The sequence below is a fragment of the Molothrus aeneus genome, chromosome 5 (genome assembly GCF_037042795.1).
Source record: "Molothrus aeneus isolate 106 chromosome 5, BPBGC_Maene_1.0, whole genome shotgun sequence".
NCBI classification, from domain to species: domain Eukaryota; kingdom Metazoa; phylum Chordata; class Aves; order Passeriformes; family Icteridae; genus Molothrus; species Molothrus aeneus.
Genome location: NC_089650.1, coordinates 36,932,663 through 36,959,897, shown reverse-complemented (window position 1 = coordinate 36,959,897; position 27,235 = coordinate 36,932,663). Strand labels below are relative to the sequence as shown.

The 27,235-nt window shown below is 43.1% G+C and overlaps 1 protein-coding gene across 3 annotated transcripts in view; it reads left to right on the top strand.

Annotated features, from left to right (window-relative positions):
* The window catches only part of RASSF3 (Ras association domain family member 3), a 79,804-nt gene that overhangs the window by 11,954 nt on the left and 40,615 nt on the right, over nt 1–27,235 (top strand). Inside the window, exon 1 of one of the 3 annotated variants that reach the window (XM_066549743.1) lies at nt 14,054–14,249. The exons of the other annotated variants lie outside the window; for them this stretch is intronic. Within the exon in view, the coding sequence (XP_066405840.1) occupies nt 14,139–14,249 (111 nt within the window). The 5' untranslated portion in view covers nt 14,054–14,138. Of the gene's footprint in view, nt 1–14,053; nt 14,250–27,235 lie in introns of those variants that run through there. 3 annotated transcript variants of the gene reach the window in all.

Below are 27,235 nucleotides of genomic sequence, written 5' to 3'. Positions count from 1 at the left end.
CTTGCCAAGCTCTGCTGGGCTGCACAGCTCCCACAATTTTCCCTGCCTCAACCACATCCCAGGCTTCTGGGCCTCACCCCTTTACTGCCACTCAGGGCAGGAGCACACAGGGCAGGAGCAGCCTGTCAGATGTGTACATCCCCCATGTGGGGCCAGAGAGAGGACTCCTGCCAGGGAAAGAGAGACAGAAAAGGGACACGAGGGCCTGACATGAGCCATCTGGATTTTTTATTCTTGTATCCTTCTGTATCCCATCAAGCTGTCTAGGCCTCCCAGAGCAGCCCCACTCTTGGGGATTCTTGAGAATCATGGCAGTAGGTTAGACAGTGAAAAAGGAGATGTAGGGTCTAGCAGAGTCAGTAAGAGTAAAGTAAAAGTCAGTAAAAGCAGAATTTTTGCTGCAACAGATCCAGTTTCACTAACATTTTGTAAATATCCATTTCATTTTTTTCTTAAAGTATTCTCAACTTGCAGTTTTGAGCCTGCTTTGGACTGAGATTGCCAGATGGGGAGTCAGTACATGTCCCTGAGCCATGGGGCCTCTGATATGAGGGAAGTATGTGTGCCTCCATCCCACCCACCCTCAGGCTATCTGAATTTTAAGACGAGTTGGCCACAGTCCAACGGTGGCAGCATTTCATAGACAAGTCCTCTAGACTGTGCTAAAGCACTGTATGTAAGAGTAGTCTTATTTTACACTCTTCTCCACAGTTTTGTTTCTTATAAGTCACCTGTGTGTTTTGGCATCAGTTAAGAAGGAAAAAAATCTGGCAGTTCTGCTGTAGTCAGATTTGGCAGTCTCACTGGTTACTTCCAGTAATTATCTCCATGTCACAGATATGCTCTTGGTGCCAGTTTTAGGAAAACCTTCTACCTTTTTGATGTTAAGGAAATGGATTCTTTAGGAAATTGTTTTTGTCTGAGAACCACCCCTTCTTTACAAATGCTCTCACTGTGATCTTTCACAAAAGGCTGCATTCAAAATTTGAAATATGCTGATGTGCAAATAATTTCAATAGCTGACCTGCAGAATCTGTTGGCAGGGCTGCTAGAGGCAGTTTGCTCTGATTCCAGCTGCCTGCTTAATTTTGGCAGCTGCATGCTTTCTGGCCCAGATGCCTGCAGTCTCTTGTCCAAGTTAGGAGCTAGACAAACTCTATTCACTGTCCTGTAAGTGCACCTCAGCTTATCATCTACATGAAGAATTAGACCTAAAGCTTGGGCTGCCTTTTGCCTCCCAAAGTTATTTTAAATGGACCCAGGAAAGCTGGATCAGGGATGTACCATGGTGGTTGTGGCTGCTGGAGCCCCACCTTGGAGGGGGCGATCGCCGCCTTGCCTTGTAAGGGTATCTGCGGCTGCAGAGCACTGCCAGCCACCCTGAGCAACAGCAGGAGGCCTTTGAAAGCAGCCAAGCACACAGGGGCAGGTCCTCTGACAGAGCAGATGCTGAAGCAGATGCTAAGGCCACACTGAGGACCACTGCGTGCAGTGTGGTGGGGTTGTGGCAGGAGATTGCTTCCAGGACACAGATGTGAAATTCTTAGGTATGGCTTGCAGTGTTGGTGTGCCTCTCTGTTTCAAATTCTCACACCTCTGCCACAAAAATATTTTTAAAAGTTTTGCAGAGTTTTTGTAAGTTAATTTAAAAACAGGTCTTCAAAACAAAGGGTTTTTATAAAGACTTTCAGACCCAAAGAAAATGAAGGTAGATACCCTAATGCATGCAGCACAGAGCATGAGCTTTTTAACATGGTTCTGCTGCTATCATAAGTGATGTTTCTGACATGTTTTGAGGTCTGCATGTAAGACTGCAGGTTCACCTACCACTGACTGTCTTTGAGGTCCAACCCATCTTTCAATTATCCTGGGACTCTGCTAATGTGGTCACATGTCAGAGGAGGGGAGGAGCACCCACAGTGTTAAGTTACCTGCACATATGGACATACATCTGTACATCTGTTGAGCCACATGAACATAACCTCTCTTTGGCAATGTGTTGCTGCAGGTTTGCTCTCCAGGTCTGGCACTCCTGACACTGAGTGCAGGCATGGAGATGTGGTGCTGCCCATGATGATGGGGGGTCTGGCACTGCTCCTGTGGGACAAGAGGTAGAGGCTGAATGATGGAGACAGTGTATGGTTGATGAGAATAAGCACTGACCAGCAGAACTTAAGGACAAGGTGTGAGGAACAAAAAAGTCCTTTTTAAAACAAAAGCCATGCACTGTTCGTGCCAGATGCAGTTTTTTCACAGTTGGCATTCGTGGCATTGCCTTTGTAATGGCAGCTAGCCAGACAGATCTGGGATCCAGTTGGTAATGGCATAAAAGGAAGTGCTTGTGGCTTATGCAGTCTGGTACTTTGTCCCCAGTGTACTTTGTGCTCCTCTCCTACATGGAGCTTTCCAAGCTCTGACCAGTGACATCTTACCTCAGTATTGCTATGGTAGTCCCCTGCTGCCCCAGTACCCAGCTTGTTTTCCTCTTGGAAAGCTCAGTTTTGCCTGGAGGGATGGCTCAGCTGATGAGGCAGCTGTTCTATTGTGGGAGATTTCAGCCTGGTGCTATTAAGAAAAAAAAAAAAGGAAAAAAAATTGGTTCCAGTTTATCCTAACCATCTAAGCTCTAAATTGAGGTGGTTCAGCAGCTGCCTCAGGAACAGCTGAGCTGCCTGTGCAGAAGGAACATAAACTTCCCAGAGAGGGGCAGCTCAGACTGATAGTTAAGGGTAGGAGTAACTACTTGTGTCAATCTCTAGGTGCACAGGTTGTGTGGCACATCTCAATATAGCGAAGGAAATTGGAGTTGTGGGAGATGTCTTTGTGAGCCTGTAACAGAGAGCATTTCTATATCAGTGACAGAAAAGAGAATGTGATGAAACATGTTGTTCAAATGTTGTAGGAAAAAAGCTATATTTAGCTGCTCTAAAAATTGCTAAGCATCAGACATGAGGGAAATGGCTGTGGCAACCTATGATCTTCCAGTTTCACCTGTTGCAGTGTTTCTTAAATGTAGAAATAGCTATAAAATAAGTTACATAGCAGTTAAAACTTTCCCAGAAGAGGTGTAAACAAACTAAATTCACTTGCTGAAACAGCTATTACTGAACTATGAAGTGACCTTGTGCTGTGTGGATTCGCTGTAATGCAAGCCATCTGCACGCTGAAACAATTAAAGCCTTCACATCTCCTAGGAGTTTCCTTCCTCCGATTATAACTTATGTGCTGTGGTAGAAGCACAGAGGTAAACAGCTAGTTAGAGTGGCCCTCTGTGTCTGTGTGTCTGTGTAATTTTATGGTGCAGCACATACAAAACCATTTTCATTTGAAGTGGCAGCCAGCTTTCAAGTAGAAAATATAGCATATGCTTGGTACCAAATGCTGGAGCCATAGCTTGTAAGACAGCCTGAGTTAGACACATCTGCTCTGCTCCTCTGCTTCCCTTCCCCCAGCCTCCTCTTTGGATGTACCAAGTTTTCATGAAGCACAGGTCATGCTGGAGAGGCAGCACTTAAATACAGCCTGCTCCTGTGTAAGGCCCCTCTGCATGTTCTAAACTGAAACCCCTGTAAGAGCAGTACCTGAGTGTGCTGAGCCTGAGCTGTGTCTGAACTGAAAGCCTTGGATAGCAATTACACATGATTTTATAAAAATTGTATTTAATTTACAACTACTTTAGTTTCCAGAAGTTCAGAGTTTACACTCTTTAAAGCCATAAAAAATCAATCTACAGCCATGGCATTAGAGTTTGGATGTTGCTGTGGTGGGAAAATACCAGAGATGTTGCTTCTGTAGGATTGCTGTACAATTTGCTGTGTCCCACAACTGGCAAAGTTTCATATTCAAATCTCTGCACTATAAAACCTCTTTTTAACACATTCCTCCACCATTTATGTCCATACAGACAACAGCACTAAAACCTCAGATCCTCCCTCTTCAGATCACAGGAAAGAGTTACCATGCAAACTCAGTAAAATAAGAAAATAAATTTATTTTGTAGGAATACAGTTTTTTCCCTGGCAAAAAAGTTTTAGACACTCATTTTTAGAAAACATTCATTTAGATTAACATTCTAGACAATGTAAACATAAGCCATGTAAACATAAGACTGTAAAATTAAAATAATTAAATATTTTTCTTTTAAAGTTAAGTCTGAAAAGTAATGAGTATTTGCAGCATGGTTTCTGAGCCAGCCATGATTATTTGTCTCTGTGGGCAAAGGCTTCCATCCTAGGGAGTGACCTCTGGCATCTGGCCAGGTCCCATAAAGCACCTCAGGTCCACATTTCTCAGAGCAGGCTGCATCCTACATGCCTGTATGTGTGGATTCCGGATATGGCATGCATGTTTTATCTGTTCAAAGTGCCTGGAAAATATGTGGGGGGGCTGAGTGAGTGACACTGGTTGGGATAGTGTAAGAGAATGTTGAAATGCAGAAAAAGACTGGGGGGCTCCACACTGCCATGATGATGTGATTTCTGGTGCTGACTACCCTTGGAAGAACCTCTGGGGTTTGTTTTGAAGGAAATGTATTGATTTGCTGTAAAGAGGGCTCACAAATGAACTAACATGTGAAATAAGATTTTCAGAACACCAGACCCTGGGGCTGAGCTGGGAAAGGGAATTATTTGGCAGTGTTGGTTCAAGTCCTCTAAATTGTAGGTCATGTACGTGTTATATATAAAATACTACCTATAGCAAATAGACAAAAGATATAAATTGCTAGATTTATAGTTTCCTCTGTGACCTGAGTACTGACCCATGTATGACCTCTGCTGCAGGCTAGAGAAGTAATGAGGGTCTTGGTCATGCCCTGCATGAAGGGTTTGCAGGAATATGTTAAGCTTGAGGCAGTCAGTCATGAAAGAGGCATTTCCCACCTTACAAGTACATGCCTTGAGACCCAAATAGATCCCCTTTGTGTTTATTTTTTATAACATCACGGGGGTTTTTTTAATGAAACAGATGAAAAAAAGTAATGTCAGCTTCCCTGCATCAGCCCAGGGCTCAGGCTCTGACCTCCTCACCCACTGCAGGGTGAGATGTGGCAGTCTGTGGGGGCATAAATGGCTTCTTTCCCTCGGGGTGGGAATGGTTCTCCTACTGCATTTAAGTGCATATATTGTTTTTTTCCCCTCTGGTCACCTCTTTTTCCCCCAAAGTGCTGTCTGATTGATAAAATGTAGGCAGAGGAGAGCAAGAGCCATACTGAGCTAGGATGCCTCTGGCAAGGCTACAGCCCCATGTGATCTGCAGCTCTGCTGGACTTCTCATTGATATAGAGCACCCACTTTCTGCCTTTTTCTTCCCTCCATATGTTAAATCTCCTAAACTGAGGATTTGTGATGCTGTGTGCACATCATTCCATAATTTTGAAAGAAAATTAGAAGCATCATATTTTCCTTTTGTTTTCTCTTTCCTAGTTCTCCAGTATCTTCTCAGCCCTGATACATACGCTTTCCTTAGCTGCCTTTTCACATAGATTACTTTTTAAATTATGTGGAAACCCAGAGCACCAGGAATGTTTCTCTGTCTGCTCTGGGATGCCCTGACCCCCAGGGGAGTGCTGACTTTGACCCTCATTCATGGAGAAAGTTTCCTAGACTTCAAGACAGATAAGAGCCACAAAAGTGTGAAATGGATTATTGAGAGTAGTGTAGGTGTATCACTTGGTGAGACATTTAGGTTTTGGGATTTTTAGTATGTTGTGGATGGAAGCAAAATGGAGAGCAGAGGGTGTCATCCTGGGTTCTTCATGCTTCTTCCTTCTTCTTCATGGGTTTGGGTGGCATTTTGTAATTGGGCAGAAAAGTCTGCATTGTGGGCTCTTTGGGATCAGTTATTGGGTTAAAATGGAAAATAATCTAGGTGTCAGCTCTTAATTGGACAGTTTAGTCTTAAAAGACCTTGTAACAAGAGATAGTTAGCCATTTTGTGCCTTGCTAATGGAAAGCTGCCAAACTCACAATAGTGAGACTGTTTTACTGATAAGAAACAATAAACACCTGAGTCTGAACATGAACTACTGTCTCAAGTGCTTCAATGCAGACCCAGAGAAACTGATAAAATTATTTTAATTTCTAATTTTTCAGTATGTTTTTTCTCTAAATCGTCCTTCAAAATTAGAAATGTACATCTCAGCTTTCGTAAACATGTGCTCTTTTTCTCACCCAGAAATCTCCATAGACATTTGTTTTGGAATTTTATGGAATTCTAGTGAGGAAAACTTAGTTCTATTCTAAAATATTACCTTTTTAATGTGGGTTTTACTTTGCTGACTTGCCTATTTCTCACTTCCAACTTTTCCCTCTTCCTGCTCTCCTGTCTCTTCTTCAAACTGTCTTACTTTTTTTGCCCCTTGCAGCAGTGCTCTGTCAGTGAGGGAGGAAGAGCGTGATAGCAAAGATGGGAAAGGTCTTGGGTCAGTGAATGGGACACAGACCAAATATGAAAGGAGTTAGTAAGATTTAGCTAAGAGAAAGCTCGATTCAGGGCAGAACTTTCAAAGGTGGTCACGCCCTGCTGAAAATGTGCAAAATGCTGATCTTGGGCAGCACTGCAGAAGTGCCAAAGCCCGATCACCTTGCATTGGCAGCTGGCAGCTCCTCCATGGCCCGCTGGGGTGGCGAGCTGGGGAGGGAGAGGGCAGGCAGAGCAGGCAGGTGGGGCTGCCCTGCTGCAGCCCCCAGCACTTCAGCAGGCTGGGCTGGCTCCACAGGCACAGGGCACTGCACTTCAAGGAGACTTTTTCCAGATTTTTCCAGCTAAGGGTGGACTGACTGGATGGATTAGACAGCCATTTCAGCAAACAAGTTGTCAGATCTGTTGTCCTGTCAAACAGCACTGTTTTTCTGGGACAGTTGTCTTCACGGTCTGCTGTTGAGATGATTTACTAGGAAGTCCTAAACTTGTGCAGGCAGCTTCCAGGGAATTTCTATGATCTACTGCAGTCAGACTTATTAAGCAGAGCAAAATGTCATCTCATACACAGTATGACAAGACAATTTCTAGTTCTTTGTCTAGGAAATGACAATTGGGATGTGATTCCCAGACCAGAAGGCCCCTTCCCCCACCAATTCACCAGTTTGAGGACAGATGCTGGGAATCAGATTGCAGCTACAGCACATTAAGGCTCACATTTTCCTGGTATCCACAAAGCATGCTGAGCTTCCACAGTTGTGGTTTCTATACTTAAAACAGAAGGTCCTAGTTAATTTTACTGCCCCGAGTATTTTTATACACTGTTAGCAATTAGGAACTGAATTAAAGGAGGACAATGTCTGTTTTCTGTACTTCGTTATAGAATATTTCCTTGAGATTATATTCTCTCGTGTAGTAGCTCTACTGGTTACCCTGGCAAGGAATGGATGCTTGCAGAGAATTGGATGACAGCACTCCCAAGCCTCTGAGCTTCCTTTATGCCAATGTTTGCTTATACTCATGTCTGACTATTCACATCAATGGGACTGTGTGAGTAAGGATGTTTATTTACCTGTTTATTGAGCTGGAGCTTCTGAGCTACCTCTGGGTCCTGACAGACTTTGTCTGACATTGTTGGGGCTGGCTACAGCATAAGCTAAAAAGCCTATTGCTGCAGGGAATGGATTGCCAGATGGAACATGGTTCTCACCTTTGAATTCCTACTAGTACTGACATATCCCCAATCAAGCCTTGGAAATGAGAGTGAAGGGCAGGGCAATTCTCACTTCAGTACATGTGCACAGCTCTCTCGAGCCCCCTGATTAAACATATTTCAGACATGTGAAGTATTTTTTCATAATTTGTATTATAAAATCTACTTTTGTGGATCTTTGACAAGAAAGTACCTGTTTAATAATGCAGTCTATAATCAACAGGAGAGGAAGAAAGGAAAATTACTAACATGCCTATCTGTTTTGGAGCGCACTTCTGCCTAACTGGGATGCAAAAATACTGATAGGAAAATGCACGCCAGTACAGCAAAGGACTGCTTTATCAGCCTTATCAAGGCTGATAAGGCAATGGGAGTCTTTCAGTTGGTCCCAGTGGGTTTTGGGGCAGGGCAGGATGGGGGAAGGTGAGTGCTGATACCACATGATGAGGCCAGACTCCATGTCAGTATCTTCAAACTGCAGAAATAGTCCCTTGGGGAAGGGTGTACTTTTAGCCTTATCCTGGCCAACACTGAGTCATCCTTCTAAGCAGAATTGATGACATATCTGTTTGAGACAAAAAGGTGTAGAATATTCTGGAAAGCTGTCAGACTCTAACACAAGGATGTTGGTCATTCCAAAACGGTTAGAAAGGTACAATTTTATCTTTATAGCTTTAGGTAGCCACAAGATGAAGAATCCTCCAAACTATGTGCATGTTTGAAATTATGAATAGCTGTACTGATTTCAGTCAAACTGTGGATTTAGGTAGGTGGCCATAGATTTGTAGCATCACAAGAAAGGAGACAAGCACAAGTCTTCTTGTTCCATCCACTTTCTCTCCCCCTTCAAACTAATGTAGGTCTGACTGGTCTGAGAACAAAGCTTGGGATGGGAAAGGTGAACTTGGCTTTCTGTTATCATCTGACCAGTCCAAGTATGGTAGATGAAGAACAGAGATCTGGTGAGGGACAATGTGCACACATATAAGGAAGTGATTACACAGGTTATTTTTCATTTCCAGCTATATCCCATTCTTTCTGAGGAGTTTGGATAAAAAGTTGCACTAAAGGAGCTTAAGGTTTGGTTAGAATCAAGAATTTGAAGAGCCAGAAAAGGATTCCTGACAATGCTGTCTAAGGTTGTGACTGCCATAACAAGTACGTGTCCCCATGGCATTTCTTCACCACGGGATGGGGAGAGCTGTTTACCTGGCTCCTGTTTGTTTTCAGTCTGCATGGCTGGAATGACCTTGTTTGAATTAACAAGTTGCTGGGGTATGAATCAAAGGATAATTGTCACTGCTGCCAGTGGTACTAAACAGACCTGAACTATTAATTCAAGACAAATGGAAGAAATCAGTAAACAGAAAGTTTACTGGTGTAAGGAAACTGCAGGCCTGAGTAGATGGTCTGTGTTAGTTGTATTTCAAATTTATTGCTTTCCTTTGATCATTTGAAATTACTACTGTTTTCAGCTGGAATGTAGAAAAAACTAAGCCCACACGATTAATTATTTATTCCAATTTTAAAAGGACAGTCTGTTACAAGCTGTCTTTCTTCCTCTGCAACTTGTTTTTAGGACATGTTTTTTTGTTATATGGGCATAATTTAAATAGCTAACATAATGGAATAATTATATTTCCCAGTTAAATGTGTTACACAGAAGCCAAATCCAATGTGCTATTTAGTGGGAACCCCTTTGAATTTCACTCCTAAGCATATCCTAAGATTTAGTATGTCCCACAGGGACTGATCATCAATAAGACTACTGGGGTCAGGAACAGGGTTTGCAAAGACATATGAAGACAGAAAATGAGATGGGGAGAGAGACTCACAGCACCCCAGAAATGACAAAAAGGGTTCCTGAAACAGCCAGGGGCTAGGGGCATCTGGCAAATCCATAGCAGCTAGAATAAAATACTGCAAGGGTTGTTAATGAGACTCTTCCTGAAAAGCACTGGTGAAACTGGAGGGATACTAAAGCAGACTTAGAGGGTATAAGAAGTTTAGTCCCTGTGATGACCTTTCCTTCCCTCAGCCCATGTCCTGCTTCCCTTCACTGCTCCCACCCCACAGGAGGTTGCTGCCCACAGCTGTGGGGCCACCACAGGTCCTGCTTGCCAGAGTGTCCAAGCACCCTTGCAGGATTTCAGACAGGGGAGACTGAAAAGGGGAGATAGAAAGGGAGGAATTCTTTTCTTGAGATCTCCACATTACTTTTTAAATTATAATAGAAATGTAGTCTTAAATGCCACAGGACCCTCCGACCCAGGTCATACCTTGCTTTTTCCTTTCCTGCTCCTTTGACCCAATGCCTTTTGATGTGTTCTGGCACAAGCCTGGAGAGAAGACCAAGGCTTGTGTGCAGAAGTGAACATCTTGGTCCCGAGCCTCAAAGCAGAATTACTGGCCAAGTCAATGTTTTGCAGCTTTCCCATTTCAATGAGTCCTCCCAGTTTCTCTGTCAGAGGGCTGAGGGGATGTTTTAGAAACATGTAAACATCATGCAGTTGGTAATGGAGTTAATGTAAACTCCATAGGATGTTTTATCAGTTGTCCTTTTGTTTAGTCTGGGAAGCAAAGAATGGGAGGAACAAAGAGTCCTCACTCAAAAGTTTTCTCTAAAAAGCCAGCAATGAACTGTTCTACCTCTGTTTCTTTTGTTAAGAAACAAATGGGCAGGGATAAGGATTTAAAATGAGATGTTAATAAAAGCTCTCTAACTCAAGAAATAACTTAAAGACTGGAAGGGATGGCCTATAGTGGAGGTGCCACAGCACCACGCTGCATTTTAAGAATGGTTTAGCTAAAGGACTGTTAGGGATGGTGTATAGTACTTGGTTATTCTTCAGAGCAGGAGATGAATTGACTGAACTAATAATCCGTGTAATCCTGTTCAACCATACTTTCCTGAGGTATTTTGATTACTTCAATAGAGTGATATTTTAATACGAATAAAGCAATAAAGCTGCAGGACCTTGTCAAGCAATCCACCTCTATGCAAACTGATGTCTGGTTCTAAGGGTTATTTCAGTCAGGGTAGTTCAAAGTCCTAATTCTTGCCCAATTCATAAAGATATTCACAGCTGTTTTGCCATTGAGGAAGTCCTAAGCTTCTCTGGAAGCTATGCTTGATATTTCATTTGTCTCAGCTGACTCTCCAAAACCACAAAGTGCTTTAAAACTGAATTTTATCCTAGAAAGGAACAGTCATTTAAATTATTGTTTTTTCTCCTATACAACAAATCAGTGTATGTCACACAGGTTATCTTTGTGATTGCTTTTTATTCATATTTTATTAATGAGATTCTTGCTTTGAAATAGAGTGCCTATTACTATTTTAGGTTGTGTTACTTGAGCAACCACTTTTAACCGGCCACAGTCTAAAAATACTATGAAATTCTATCTATGTCATCAAGCTTTAATTTAAAAAAAGTTCATTCTCTTTTTCTTCATGGGTGCCTTTGTAGCACTACTTGCTACTTGAACATAATGATTCATCTCAAAAAAGCATCTCCCTCTTCTCTTCTTGCTAACTGCCTGCATGATCCTATGATAACTGATTGACAGCTTAATTTCTTATGGGATGGGATAATTTCTCAGAAGGACTGATGGAGAGCCTCGTAATGTTCTGTGTTTCAGGTCTCACTCCTGTGCCATATTCCTTGGCCTTTAAGTTAATTTTTTTACTTAATCAGTAATCCATAATTCTCCCTAAGAACAAGTATGCTTTCAGAAAGCTTATTACTATCCTGACACGTGGCTATTTTTATTTTCATTATGAAGCGCTGTTTGCATTTTCTTTGTTGACTATTTAAGAGGCCTGTCAGAATAAACCAAAAGTAGTGCAAGTGTTGTAGTGTAGATGTTTCAGTGCAGCACCTAACAAAGAGCCTTGAATCAATTTTAGGTAAGATTAAAATCCTAGGTAAGATTGAAAAGTCAATTTGAGAATGTGGAAGAGTACTCATCAGGGGATAGAAATCTTAAAAATATGGGCAGAGAGTAGCCTGGGGACAGTGACAAGGGTACCAATTGATCTGTAAGTAACACCCTTGAAAAATACTTCTTTTTGGGTATGTTACTTTCAAGCACCAAACAAATCAACACTAAAAGGCATCACATCTGTTTGTACCTTGAGGTGAATTGTTTGGGTCAGTGCCACGTTTGAAAAAAAAATTGAACTAAAAAATCTCTTGTCAAAATTAGTAGTCTTAAAAACTGAGCTACAGTGGAGGACTGAACTCATGCTGGAAGATATATCACAGAAAACTTAGACATGTTTTCTTCATTGTTTTTTGTTGCAGCTAGAGAAAATGATAATGTGAATTTGGTGCTATCAGTATAAATGATGCTTTACAGATGAGGTGAATGCTGTGCCTTGCTGCTAGGGAATGTATAAACTTGAGCCCAGGACTTGCAACTGATCTTGCACAGATGAACTTGAGCTCTGTTGCAGCAGCTTATTGTCTCAATGATCCTCTTTGCCAGCCTCAAGTTCCACCCACACACTATCAGGTTTGAGACTGCAGCCAAGCAAACAAGCTATACACACAGCTATGAATCTTGTTCCTGGGCAGTCCATCAAGTGTGCCAGCAGATAATATATAAAAATACATTTGTAGTTTGAAAACACAAATGCCATTTTTAATCACACCTGAGCCACTTAAAATCCTTCACCTTAACTGTGATCATGGACATGGGTGTTTTCCCCAAAAGTTTTGTAAACTGGAGTTGCTGGGTCTTGGACAGGTTCAGGGGCATGCCCAGCAGATCTCTGGTGTGACTTCCTCTTGGCATGGGGCTGGGCTCAGCAAGCCAGGTAACACAAACCTTGTTTGTCTACAGAGAGCATTTTAATACATTTTAGTTGCATTCAAGTAACTTGGCATTCAACTTAAAGCTATCTTGCATACCACAGGGCTTTACAGTGCCAACAAGTAGGCTCAAGAGCTGACACATCTGCATCTACGTTGTTAGACTCAATTCTTTGTTTTTAAAAGCTATGATACCTTCTAATCTGCCAGATGCCAAACTCCATATGAAAATCTGGAAGAATCAGAGTTTACAGGAAAGTAAGGATTTAACACCTCCCAACTGACTGACTGGTTTTAGTTCTCAGTGTGAGTGGTTTTGCCAGTTTTGAGGTGACTTTATCAATATATAAGGCATACCCGGTCCAGGAGGAGCACTTACTGGCAGAAACAGACCCACTCTCCGCTTGGGATAGGAGCAGCCACGCACAGCAAATGAGGAGTGTGTGAGGGATCAACGAAATGGGGATCAGGAAGAGGGAAAGCAGATGTTTGCTAATGGTGTCCCAGATTACATCTGTATCTGAGTACTGAGACCACGGGAACTGATGTGTCAACGTGCAACATCAAATACCTTTAATCTGAGGCTGTACTGTTGCTGAAAGGTATGGCCTTTCTGATCCCCATGTCTCAGGGTTTGCTCCGGCAGCAAGTGGCTGATGTGACTCACTTCCCCCCATGGGACCAGCGCTGTGGCACAGGGGACAGCAGGAACACCGGGCTAAGGGCGTGCAGGAAAGGCAAATCTGCTCTTACGGGCAGCTGCACAGCTTTAGGAAGCCGTACCTTACACCCAGTATCCTGTCGGTGACAGTGACCAGCCCTAGATAAATTAAGGGAAGACATGAGACTCTGAGGCAGGTAATTATGGAGTGATCTGGCCTTCAGGCATTGTCTGTCATTTCCCCCAGTAGTAATGAGTGTGATGTTTCCCCTGTGTCTTATCAGGACTTTTGTGCTTTAAATACGTTTTCCAGTTGCAGATCTGGATATTCTTGCTATCTGCACACATATCTAATCCCTGGTGAGTCTTCACAAGCCTCCCTCCTCGCTACAGCCTGGGGCCATGAATTCCATTGACTTAATAGTCCATGTGCTGATGATGGTGCGCGGGGCGGCCCCGGCCGGGCACCGCGGCGGCTGCGGAGCTGGAGGCTGTGACTGCTCAGCCGGAATTCACGGACTGCTGGGATAACTGTAAGGGAAAAGCTCTCCCCAGTACTTCGCCGTCAGTCATTTTTTAAATGGCTACTCTTACAGTGCATAGAAGAGTGAAATTGAGTAATTATTAGGGAAAGGTTTGGGAACTTTTTACTTCAGCAAGGCCCCCCTTAGCTGCCTCGCTGCTGTAATGAGCATGGAGGTGCGGAGGCGCCGGCCCGAGACGGGGAGGGGGTCAGGACGCGGCGGGGCGTGGGGCCGGGAAGGAGCCTCCCGCAGCCCTTACCTGCTGCCCGGGCGGGCGGGGGCGGCGCTGCCCGGGAACGCGCGCGGCAGGAAGGGAGCGGAGCGAGGGCGGGAGCGGGGCCGCCGGAGCCGCGGCTCCTCCTCCTCCTCCTCCCCGGACCCCGCGGGCTGGGCGAGGAGCGGCAGCGGCGGGGCCCCATGCGGCGGCCGGGACGGCGCTCTCCGCCGCCCGGCCCCAGCACCACCAGCAGCCCCCGCCGCCGCCGATGACCTGAACCAGCAGCATGAGCAGCGGGTACAGCAGCCTGGAGGAGGAAGAGTCGGAGGAGTTCTTCTTCACCGCGCGCACCTCCTTCTTCAGGAGGCCGCCGGGCAAGAGCCGCGCCGCCCCACAAGTGAGTGCCGTGCGCCGGGCAGGAGGGGCGGCTGCGCCGCACGGGGCAGCTGCTGCCGGCCGGGCCGGGCCGGCTCCCTCCGGCTGGGCTCCCTCCGGCTCGGCCTCCACGTGTCCGCCGCCCCTTCCCCCACGGGGAAGGACCCACGGAGCCGCCTGGGCGGCGGGACGGAGCGGGGAGGAGGCGGCCGGGAAGGGCTTCCCTCGGCAGGCTTCCAGCGCGGCTCCCGTCACAGCGGCGGTCGCTGGAGTGGCCTCGCCAGCGTGCCCCTCTCGGCAGCCGGGCTGAGGGACCCCCACTGCCCGGCGGGCAGGGATGTGAGCAGAAATCCCTGCTTGTGCGGTGGGTGACCGCGCTGTCGGCCCCGCTGCCGCCTCTGCCTCCTCGCTCCTTCCGAGGTGAATGACAGCCTCTTCAGCTGGTTTGTTGGCAGCGAAAGGCCCTCTGAAGTGTTTAAGTGGCTTGGTTTAAGCATTCAGGCTCGGGCAAGTGGGGCTTTGAGGTGAAGAACTAATTAAATATAAAGCAAAAACTCCGAACCAGCCCCTTGTGTGGGCAGCGTTGAAATTCAGTGGAGGACCTGTCCGACCCAGAGCAGTCATTAAACCATATAGGGTAAACGTCACACTTTTTTAGCTAAGCAGTCTATCCCCCCTCATTTCTCTCTTTCTGAAGCACAGGATCTCATTGTAGAGATGGCTGGTGTCTTTGGAAACTATAGACTAGCGAGCCTGTTTTGTTTATGCTACTTCTTCATCTGCTCCCACCAGCATCAGTGCCTTCTTTCTGTTCAGTGTCTCTTTCTTTCTACAAGCTCTTAGTAGTTTTCCCTACTGCATTTCAGTGTTAGTATTACTGCTGCTGTGGGAACCTGGTTATAAACTTGCTTTTGAAAGCCTGGATATGTCAGCTGCCCTCTGGTCTACCTGTGGCACTTGTCAAAAAACATCATTTGTTGCCCACAGCCATTCCTGTAGGCTGCATTCTGCTGCAGAAAGCCAATCTTGGTTTCTGTTTCTCTGAGGTTATTTGTGATTTGCTTAAATTGAAACCCTCTAGCTGCCCCTCAGGAAACTCCTGCTCCCGTTTGAGGAAGTGCAAGAGCTCTCTTGAACTTCAATTTCCTTTGCAAAGTCTGGCAGGGAGCCTGGGCACACCCTCTTCCTACACCTGAGCTTGGGCACTTGGAGCAAATAGGTTGGGACCAGCTATGTACCAGGTCATGGCTGCTTCTCCAGGGTACTTCTCTTGACACCTCTCCTCAGTGTTTGTTTTTGTCTCATCCATTTTGAGTTTCAGCCTCCCATTAACCTCAGGTGTTCTCTGGAAGCTGCTGAGTACTGTGGAGTGTCCCTGAACTTCATCTGGTAACCTGTTTGGCCAGCACTGGCTGCCACCTGGCCCTTAGAGAGGAGGATCCTGGCGTGACAGTACTGTGGGAATAAATACCTAACTGCTGTTTGCCTCAGTGTAGTTACTGTATTGTGACATGGGAGAGGGTCCATGTCTTAATTCAGATCCTAAAAACATACACATCTTTCTAATGCTATTGTATGAGTTGTGTTTCTAAATATTAGCTGTATAAGTAGTAAGTTGTGCAAATGCATTAATTGTTAGCAAATGAATAATTCCTAGCAAGAGGGACTGGGGAAAAAAACCACAACTCCCCATAACTAAAATTTTATATTCTGCTCTAGTATTGCTTCCCAAAAGAATACTGCAGTGAGGTGTTGCAGGATACATATCTAAGTATGTATTTACTAGGCTGGAACAAATTCATCTGTATTGCTGACTCTGCAGCATCAGAAATACTCAGCTAGTATTTCTAGTCATAAAGTTACTACCAGTTGCTCTTAGCTGATGATTTATAGAGAGAAGAAAAAAAACCCCTCCAAACAATGCTGAATGCAGATTTCAACAGTCATGTGGCCAGTAAGAGTTTCCCCTTCCAGCAATAACAGTCATAATAAGCCTCTTTGTAGGGATGAGGATGTTACTTTTGGTTTGTATTTGAGGTTTAGTTAAAAAATGCATACTATGTCCCCTTGAGCGAAGAGAAAAGAGGGAAGCTGATAGTTATTGTTTCTGTGTCTTTCTCAACTACACAAATATTAAGTTCTCCAGTGTGTGTTTCTCTTGTTGCAGAAGACCTTTAAGTGCTGGCAGTTACATTTATCCTTCTGTCTTAGCTCCCTCTGCCCCCTTTCTTGCAGGGAAAAAACGGCTTAGAGCATTTGGTTTGCAGCTGTGCCTGCAGAAAAACTGAGAAAAACTCAGTACTGTGTTTAGCCTTGTTATGTATGGATTTCCAAAGAGAAGAAAGAGAAAACAAAATTCACTTGCGTAAGTAGTGAGTTTTTGTCTTCATCTAATTGGGCAAGGATGGGCTTAAATACATCAAATTCTGCTAATGAGACAGGATTAATGAATTGACTGCAGTTCTGGTGTAAAAATTTTGTGATAGTACCTTTGGTCTTTGCTTAGGATCTGTAGAGTGATTAAAGATTAAGGCAACTCTTCCCATTTCTATACCACTTCTAAAAGAAAATTGCAGCATAAAACCTTTGCAGTAGATAATAGGCAGTATGGTGTTTTAGGGTACAGCAGTGGTCCCCAAGTTATTTCTTAAGCAAGAAATACTTCAGTCTGAGGGCAGTGGGAATAAAAATGCATGTTGCCTTTTGCTGTCTTATTGCTCCTGAAAGTTTAGCTTTATTTAAGGTTTCTTATCAGCTGTGTCTCTTGTAAAATTTGAGTGTCAGAGACTAGATTAAGCTCAGTGTGGCTGTGTTTCATGTTTGCAATGAGTCATTTTATAAATGAAAAAGGCAGAACTGTAAATATTTTTCTCCTGCCAGTCTGACTACTCAGGTGAGGTAAAGTTAACCATGTATGTAGGCTTTTGCAAGATCAGACCAGTGCTTCTGTATGATCAAGCCTTTGGAAATGGTCCATTCTCTGTAGAGAAAATACCAAAGTAAGTTGTTTGGCAAACTTTTGAAAACTGACCCCTTTCTCTCCCTGTTTCCTCCCACTCACCCCCATCCTTCAGGAAAATTGAAACCAGTCGTGCCTGCTGCTGCAAGCCCCACCATATGCTGGAGGGATGTGCATCTTCCTGTGTATGTTTTCTGCACTTTCCTTCCACATGCCAGTTCCCTGAATTATCCCACTTTGAGCAGGGTTGATGTAAATCCTTGCAATTGTTTCCTTTCCCAGGGGTCTCAATGGACCACTGTCCAATAGCCCAATGTCTTTTAGGCATTGGAGGTGGCTAGTTCCAAGCCATGCTGAGCTCAAGTTTTCTATCTGGATGACTGCAAAAACCTGAGGACATCCCTGTTCTTGGTTCTGCCTGCTCTATGTTTGAGGGCCCCTTCCACTGTAACTGTAAGGGTTTGAAACATGAGAAGAGGCTGTAGTAAAGCTCTCTCTCTGCTCTTATGTGTGAGGAATCTGTGAGACAGGACATCACTCTACTTTGGGAAACCTTGCTTTGGGAAGCTGGCCGTGCTATGAAGGTCATGGATCCCAGTTAAAAGAGGGCCATTCCTGCAGGTTCTGTTCAGCATCTGAGTTGTGAATACTTTGCACACAAAATGTGAGAGAGTTCTGGTTGATGTCTAGTGCAAAATGGCTTGGATATAGGAAGTTTGACACTTGGATGCTGCTTTGTTCTTTGGAGTAAAAACCCAAAATGCTGCTGTGTGGTCTGTTTTTCTACCATTTCATACAGGGCTCTGTAAAAGTTTTTGCAAGAAAAATGCACTCTCTTCTGTTGGCAGCTTCCAAAAATGCATGTGTTCCTTCTGCACCCAAGAATGTCCCCATTGCCTCACTGTCCACACTGGTCCTTCCCTCTCTGGGGTCTGATTTCTCCCTCTCTTTTCCCCTTACTAGTCTTGGTCTTCACAGCTTCCAGACCTGCTAAGTTCCTTCCCCTGCACCCTCACCCAGTGCACTCTGCCATGACATTGCCTTTGTGGCTGTCCTTTCTGCATGTCAGTGGGATTTGCAACTGTGGTAATGGTGGTGGGAAAGGAAATTCATAGAAAAGCTGGAAATGGAAAGCAGATAGGTAAGAGCAGAGGAGGTGTAAAGGGCAAGGGCAGAAGGCAGAGGGGTGACAGTCTCATCCCTAGCTAGTCCTGACAAGGTAATCAGCTGTCTCTCATTTCACTGTTGGAGAAGGAGGTTTGAAGGGAAGGATGTAGCAATTTTTTTTAATGGGTGAGCTGGTGAAAACGGGAAGAAGTAGGATGAACTTCTGGGCACTTCTTTTTTAGGTTTCTTCCACATTAATTTGCTCAGTAGGTTGAGGCATGTAATTGAGAGGAAGAGAGATCATTAAAAAACCCATTTGAATTGGTAAGAAATTTCTAGTAGTAAAATGCAATTTGTAGCTGCTCGAGCCTAGTTAGGATGTCTCTGTGTTACCAGTGTCCATTAATAATGTTTTACATTGTTTGGCCATTGCGACTCTTCCTGGGTTTCCTTTTAGTAACATTCCCTAGGGAAAACGGCTCTCCTGACTACCAGAAAAAATGAGGTTTCTAATTATAGGCTTGCTTTGGAGCCAGAAAGTTTAGGTTTGACATGTAGTCATGAAACTTGTTTTAAAAAAGGCAACTAAAAATATCCAGTAATATTTTGTTCTTTTTTTTTTTTTAATTCATTTGGCAGTCAGTGAATATTATGGGATAAACATTGTCGCAACAGAAATACTTGAAAGTTAAGGGCTGAAGGAATGAATAGGGTAGAGATTGTGTCTATTTTAAGCCCACATCACTGTGATGATAAACTAGTGGTCCTTATTTTGTGTTTTTGCCTCACTCTTCTCTCAGAGGATTTGATGTGGCGTGTGTGTCAGTAATTTGGAGGGGCTTGATGGCCATTTTGTGGTGAACTCTGAGTCCCCTGCTGGTGTCTGACAGCCTCTGGAAGTGAGATGAAGTTTATGCTCTGTGCAGAGGATGCTGATTGCCATACGCTGGTTTATCATCACGGTTGGTTCTTGGAATCATCGGTTGAAATTTTGAGGACTTAACTATATGAAATAGTAACTCCTAGCGCATACAAAAATTTAAGAAACAGATTTAGGAGAGGTGGATTAACATACAGTCCTAGTCAGAGTTCAAGTCACTAAAACATGTGATGGGTGCTGTTAGATTCAGCAATTTAAGGGTCACGAGTGCAGCACCAGCAGCAGATAATATTCAGACTAGATGAGTAACTCTTAACCTTTCCACTGTTTTCTAAAGTCTGTTGTATTAATACCATATTAACTGCATCTCAGGCAGTTACTTATCTATAAACTTTGGGAGCACAAACAATGTATTATTAACTTTTTTATTGACATTTATTTAAATACCACCAGAGAAACACTGATTATTTATTTTTCCTTTTGTTGGAGAAAAAAAGGCTTTGATTCACTTATCAGAGTCTTGGGGTATAGTAGCTAGGCTTCACATTAGTTAGATGAAGAGCATTTAATTAGTGTGGGTATTTTGTGAACTCAGTGATGTAATTGAGTTGGGATAATTGTGAAGGTTTAAGTGCAAAGCAGAAGGGCAGAGTTGTGGAGTTTTGCTGAAGTCAAAAATTATTGGGCAACTTTATGGTCCAAAATGTTTAGACTCAGGCTTCTTCAGACACATGTGAACAGACACGCAGACACAAGGACTTTTCTTTTAACTGAAGAGTCTGGTGAATCCAGGAAAGTGCTCTGCAGAGCAGCAGAGCTCAAAGTCATTTGAATACACTGAAGAGATTGAAAAAAACCCAATAAAAAGTTACTTAATGAGAAAATTTGATACCTCCTTTTCATTATCTGTTATTTCAGCTGTAGATCAGTGTGTAAGAATAATATCAGAATGACCATTTTGGAAGAGGATCCTGCTGATTAACATCTAGCTACAGCAAAAGCAAAATTATGAAGAATAACTGAAGTAGAAACTGATGATACAGAAGTTTGTCTCTTCTGTAGTCTCTCCAGAAGTTTATCTCTTCAGTCAGTGGCACCTGTGCTGAATTAACAGTTGCAAACACTGCTGGCTCATGGGTTGGGCACAAAGGGTCAGAATGAATCATCACAGACTGTCAGCTGGCCTCTCATGGAGTTCTGCAGGACTCCATCCTCAGTCCAGAACTTGTCCACATCTTCATTAAATACTTGGATGCAGGACTAGAAGGAATACGAAATAAATTTGCCGATGACACTAAATTGAGAGGAGCTGTTGAGTCCCTCAAAGGCAGAGAGACATTGATAAATTAGAGAGATGGGCAATCACCAACTGTATGAAGTTTAACAAGGGCAAGTGACATATTCTGCCCCTGGGATGGGGCAACCCTGGATGTATGGACAGACTGGGGAATGAGAGGCTGCAGGGCAGCGCTGTGGAAAGGGACCTGGCAGTCCTGGTCAAGGGAAAGTTGAATCTGAGCAGTGCCCTGGCAGCCAGGAGGACCAAGAGTGTCCTGGGGTGCATCAGGCACAGCATGGCCAGCTGGGCAAGGCAGCAGGGGATTGTTCCACTCTGCTCTGCCCTGGGGCAGCCTCACCTTGAGTGCCATGTGTAGTCTTGGGCAATGTAAGGAAGATAGTGCCCAAAACTGTGAGGAATGGGCACAGTGTAAGGAAGATACTAAGCTATTGGGGAGTGTCCAAAGGGGGGCAATGAAGGTGTTGAAGGGTCTTGAGGGGAAGCTATATGAGGAGTGCCTGAGGTCATTTGATCTGTTCAACCTGGAGAACAGGAGACTAAGGGGAGAGCTTATTGCCTTTTGCAGCTTCCTCGTGAGGGGAAATGGAGGGGCAGGTACTGATCTTTCCACTCTTGTAACCAGTGACAGAACTCAAGGGTATGGCCTGAAAGTGTGTCAGGGGAAGGCTTAGGCTATGTATCAGTAAAAGGTTCTTCACCCAGAGGGTGATCAGGCCCAGGAACAGGCTTCCCAAGGAACTGGTCACAGCACCAGCCTGACAGAGTTCAAGAAATGTTTGGACAATGCTCACAGGCACATGGTGTGATTCTTGGGGTGCCCTATGTAGGGTCAAGAGTTAGAATTTGGTTATCCTTGTGGGTCCCCTTCAACTGAGTATATTCTGTGATTCTAAATAAACTGATTAACAGAGAGTTTCGGATTAAGTGCTTGGTAAGTAATGCAGCATTTTGCCTGTGACACTATACTAGTGAGTCAAGACAAGCAATGTAAGCTTCTTGAAGAGAGACGTGGGAGTGACAGGTCTCTTGTTCAGCTCTCCTCATGGATAGGCAGATAAGGCCAATGTGCAGGCAGCACATTGGGCCAGGCTATTCAGTATATCTTGCACTTCATTCTTAGGTAGAAGTAGTAGGGCTCTTAGAGATGCATGCTCACATTAAAAAAAAATTAGATGTTAGATATATATATGTATATATATATATATATATATATATATATATATATATATACACACACACACACACAAAATATTTAGATTTATGTATATAAATCTGACACACACACACATATGAATTTGTGCCTTTTGAGACCAACATTCAGGAAAGGTCTTCAAACCAGCAGTCCCACAGATGGTAGATGTGTGCCCTGATGGGACTGAAGCTAGCCCAGCATGCTGTCATGCCCCTAGTTTCAGTGCAGCACTTACCTGACTGCTGCATTGTCAGGCTTTTGTATGGGTTCAGGTGCCTGTGTCAAAGCCTGCACATTTCTGTAGACAGGTATGAATTGACTTGGGGTGAGTCATTGCTGCTTTCCTGTTGGTGTGCTTGCTGTTCTGTGAGGTTGATGAAGTACTGCAGACAGTTTTGAGGAGAGTGCTTCCTATGCAGACGTGTATTTGGCTATGCTAAGTAGCCACATGTGATTTATGTAGCAATTAAGAATGCTTTCTAGTTACTCATCTGTGTGTGTGCTGGAGAGGAATTTCTGTTCCTGTATGCAGAGGAATCTGTGCTGTGCTGAAAATAATAGTAAAGGCAGCAGTGGTTCATCTGCCTCTGAGGACGCATCAAGCGTTGATGTTGGGTATGTAGGAGTACTTGGTGTGCTGGTTGCCAGTTTCTCTGTCTCACTCTTTACCCACTCAGTAATTGTGGAAAATACTGTTTGTAAGTGTGTTTCTTTTATAAATTACATAAAATAATATACTGGGGGCAAGTTACAAAGACAGTTGTCTCTAATCTGTTATAAATATTCCTGTTGTCCATAATTAGGACTGCTTGTATTGTGATCTGTCTCCTCACTGATCCAAGGTATGGTCAAGTGCATGGATGCACAGTCCAGCCATGCTGTAGTTTTCCTCATAGTGCACAGTCCTTGTGTCTTGTGTTTGCAATACACAATCAATACAGTCTCTCTAAAGCCTGATTGGTAATAATAAAAACTGAATATCAAGGTCTCCTCTGACTGAATATGATAGTTTGCCAAATATTTTAAGTGCTTAATTTTATTTCTGCTGAAGCAGGAATCCCACATTTTGACTCATCCCCCTTGAAGTAAAGTTTGTAATAGAACAAATCTGTTAATACTTCGCAAGTAGTTTAACACCTTTGTTGATGGCTAGTAACCTCTGTTGTAGAGGACTTCCTCTCAGTGACTTCTTATGTACAGTTGTGCCTAGGTCACACTAGCCTGTAAACTGGAAAGTGTTTAGTTCAGATGTTTCATTTAGAGCATTATTTTTCTCTTAGAGGGTTCCTCTCTTCTGAAGAATTTGGTGCCTCAAGATCAAAGCCTGCCTGTGATGGTGTTCACAGGGGTTTTCAGGTGAGGGAAGAGACGAGAATGTTGACTCCATGTTACAGAAGGCTTGATTTCTTATTTTATGATATATGTATATTACATTAAAACTATACTAAAAAGAATAGAAGGAAAAGTTTCATCTCAGAAGGCTAGCTAAGCTAAGAATATAATGGAATGAATAATAAAGGTTTGTGTCTCGGACAGAGAGTCCAAGCTAACTGGGCTGTGATTTGCCATTAATTATAAACGTCCAAGATGGGCCAATCACAGACACACCTGATGCATTCCACAGCAGCAGGTAACCATTGTTTACATTTTGTTTTTGAAGCCTCTCAGCTTCTCAGGAAGAAAAATCCTAAGAAAGGATTTTTAATGAAAAGATGTCTGTGACACCTGCTTGTCTTGCTATTCATTCCAACGGGAACTTGATTTGGTGTGTTCACTTAGATACATAAGCTGAGATTGTGGAAGTCTTTTTGTTCAGATCTGCTCATCTAATTGTAAAATATTCTCATAGTTCATATGAGAAGCACCTGGTAAAGCCATATAAACTCCAGCAATTGCACTAGGGATTTCAGCATGACCCACTGTGATTGTGTGTACAGAAATTGGCATGTTCTTTGGCACTGCCTGAAAGATTAGGAATTTGGTGGCTGTGTATTGCATAATGGGAGAATTGGTCTGCATTGTTTCTCCTCATGTTTTAAATGAGTAAGTTCAAGAAGCAGTATTATTGAGGTTAGCATAAGAGTCAGGGCAAATTTTCAAAACAGATGCAGTCTGAACTACTGTATTACAATTTTTTATTATATTATTGATGTGTAGGAAGGTTATGTAATAGAGGCATAGACAGGTATCTTATGTTATCATTTATGATAAAATGTGTAAAAAATCCCCCAACCCCATGTTTTTGTGTCTCTGATTAGGTTGCAAGTAGTAGAAAAGTTGACGTGTGGCAAGTGACCTAGGCTGTGCCTAAAATGCACAGCAGGTACACGCTGTAGCCAGCTGCAGGAACTGATCCCCCAGCCTTCCAGACTGGTGACTTAAAGAATGGTCAGCCCCTTTTTTGTTACCATGCATGTGTGTTTAACTTTGAAAAGCAGTGGAGAGCAAGGGTTTCTGCAGAAGTGTTTCTGGATCTGTCAGGTTAGATTGTTGAACCTAAGTGTTGAAGACCAAGGAACAGAAATATGAGCAGGGGGAGAGTTCGTTTTAATCCTGTCATACATACAGGCTCCCCATTTCCATCACCAGGAGTACTTTGATGCAGAAATTAGACCCATGTGATGGCTGTGATACAGCCAGGGGTAAATGCTGCCAAGGGGATGCTCCTGAAAACTGATAAAATAAATCCCTAACTCTTCATGTGGCATGGACTTGGCCGCTGTAAGCTGGAATTAGGTGTGACTTTTTTATCTGACAGTAAAGGATGAGGAGAAGGAAGGAATCTGTGTACAAGACTTGCTCCATCTCTTGAAGGATAATATGAACACTTATCAACTGCTGAGAGCAAACTGGAGTAAATGATCCTGCATACATGTGAGGCATGGTAAAAGAGAGGGGATGTTGTTTGAGATGGGGAGTTGATTTGTGACTGTTGTCTTTTAGGCGCTCTGTTGGAAAGAAGGAAGAGAAAGTATTCTATCTGTCCTGCTGTAAGTCCAGGCTGAAAAATTGCCTGTTCATTTTTCTGCACGTAGGATCAATGTCTTATGTCCTGGGGAAAAATACACAGCTTAAGCAAAAATTCATGCTTGAGGCAGTTGCTCCATTAGGTACCCATATAGAAGTGCTGGCAGTGTAAGAACAGCAGAGTCAGGGGAACATTAGTTGTGCAGGCAACCTGATGCAAGCAGTAACCAGACTCCCATGTAAAGCAAGAGAAATCTGCTTTATTAAGGGGAACTTGATCTTTCATTAAAGAAATCTTCTGGTCATGATAGTCACAGCTTTCATGGAGCTTAATTTAGCACAGTGTTGCTTTTCTACTGCACTGTCTACATAAATTTGTAACTCTAAAGTCTGATTTTCTGTATTTATAAATTTATCCAGATCTTTGGGTTAATTTTGATGTAAAATCTAATATTAGGGAGAGTTTGCAGTTTTTGCATGAGTTAGCAGGTCAGTTTAAGATGAATTTGGAATATTTAACTTGACATTCAGGGGCGCTTTATTTGTTGAATTAATGAAATGCCTTTTTTCCCTTCCAAGAATATAGGATACAGGGTGTTAACTAATGTCAGGAGCTTAATCAATTCTTTCTATAATGAAAATAATTTAGCTGCTTTTAGAGAGCCCAGTAAGGGGATCTCAGGATCTAAGTAAATGGTTTCACGGTAGCTAGTTAAGTCTTATGGAGTGGGGCTATTGTAGAGTTCAAAGACTGAAATATCTTTTGTTGTATTTGGTAATATAATTTAGTTATTTAGTTAGGTAATATATTTTAGTTATTTTAGAAATGACTCTTAAAATACTGAATTACTTTTAATTACCTTTTAGTCACTGTAGTGGTAAGAGACTACTGCATATGCATACGAATGTCAGAGGGGACAGCAAGACGGACTTCTGGACATCAGTCAGATAAACCTCTGAATCAGATAATCACGTTATTCCAAATTTCATTTTTCTGTTCTCATTGAATATAAAGTTGAATTAATTTATGTCATTAGTTGCCTTTTTTTTTTCTTTGAGCTCTATGACTACATCAAAAATCATTCCTGAACAATTTCCTACACTCCCCCCTGCTCCCCCTTATTTTTTCTTCAAGGTCCTAGCCAAGCAAGAGCTTGTTTTATTCTTTGGGTGCTAATTACTTTCCCTTCTTCTTTTATGTCTGACACTGACTCACACTGCTGTTGCTTATGACAATTATAACAAGAATTGCTGATAAATCTGAATACTTTCTCTAAACATTCTCTATATCAACTGCATATTATTGCTTTGGGGTCTGATTCGGGCTTCATGGGAGCAAGTTTGTTTTCACAGAAATTGAAAAATGGCATTAGTGTTCAGCTGACCATGTGATCTATTGCTCTGAACTTTTGTTGGTCCCATGCTTGCCTAGGAGGTATTTTTACTGCTTTAAAAACGTTAACAAAATAAAATTCAGCTTAACTAAAACCACCATGTTTTAATTAAAGTATGTTAAAGAAAATATCTTCTATAAAACTTTTAATTCTGTGCTGTAAATTACAACTTTTTTCTTAAGTGTATATTCAGTAGACTGTGTTGTCAAAGAGTATAATAATTTGGAGAATGTTCTTATTGCTAACTCAAACCTGTGAGCAACAGGACTTCATTAAGTAGATTGTGGGTTTCTGGCTTTTTGTTGCTCTGGTCAGAATTCTTGTTCTGTAAAATGAAGCAGGGAGTTCCTGTGTTTAGTATGGTGAGGTTTTTATATTCTGGATTAGGCTGGGTACCAATTAGCCAGCCACTGTCTACCCTTCACAGTGTAGACAGTTCTTGTATCTTAGACCTGATCATAGCCTATGTAACATTATCCCAAATAAATGCCAAATATTTAGGCAAGGTGGAGAACCAGTGATGCTTTGTAAATCAGAGTGGTTCTGTTGCTAGCAGGGCATGTTCTACTAGGTTTGTTTGTTCTCTTTTGGTTTGCTAAACCATAGGGTACTTGCGATTGCCGTGATACTGTGATAGGAGGTTTGTTATAAAATACAGAGGTAATTCCTGATATATACCTTTCTCAAATTCTGAATAAGAATGGAACTGTCTCTAAATCCCTAAAGAAATGTTCAGGTATCAGAAGATCAAGTAAGTTGGTTTGAAACATGGCAGGCTGCGTAATGCAAATTTGTTCGACTTCTTAATGATCACCAATTCATAGTGAGTTTCCTGGGAGTTTAGTTCTGTGTTCTGTCACCAAAAAGCTGCTTTGTGTGTACCTGTGCCTGAGATGAACTTGCGAAGGGTGTTTTCAGGCAGCAAAGTTATTAGCAACACCCCCTTAGTTTGGCTCACTCCTGTTGGGTGTTCTTGGTTTTCCAGTTGCTGTTTTGCTGTCCCCCACTGGTGGCAGTGGGCATGGGAGCTTTTGGGAGGAGTCTTATACCTGCTGAGCTAAATCCCATGGAAGAATGAATTTTTTTCTCTTACTATGCTCCCCTGGAAGGGGTCATCCCACTTGCAAGGAGAGCTTTAGGTACTCTTAGAGTGGAAATCTCTGCTTTGATGGTCATAGCAGTTGGGGATTCGAATATCCAAACTGTTGT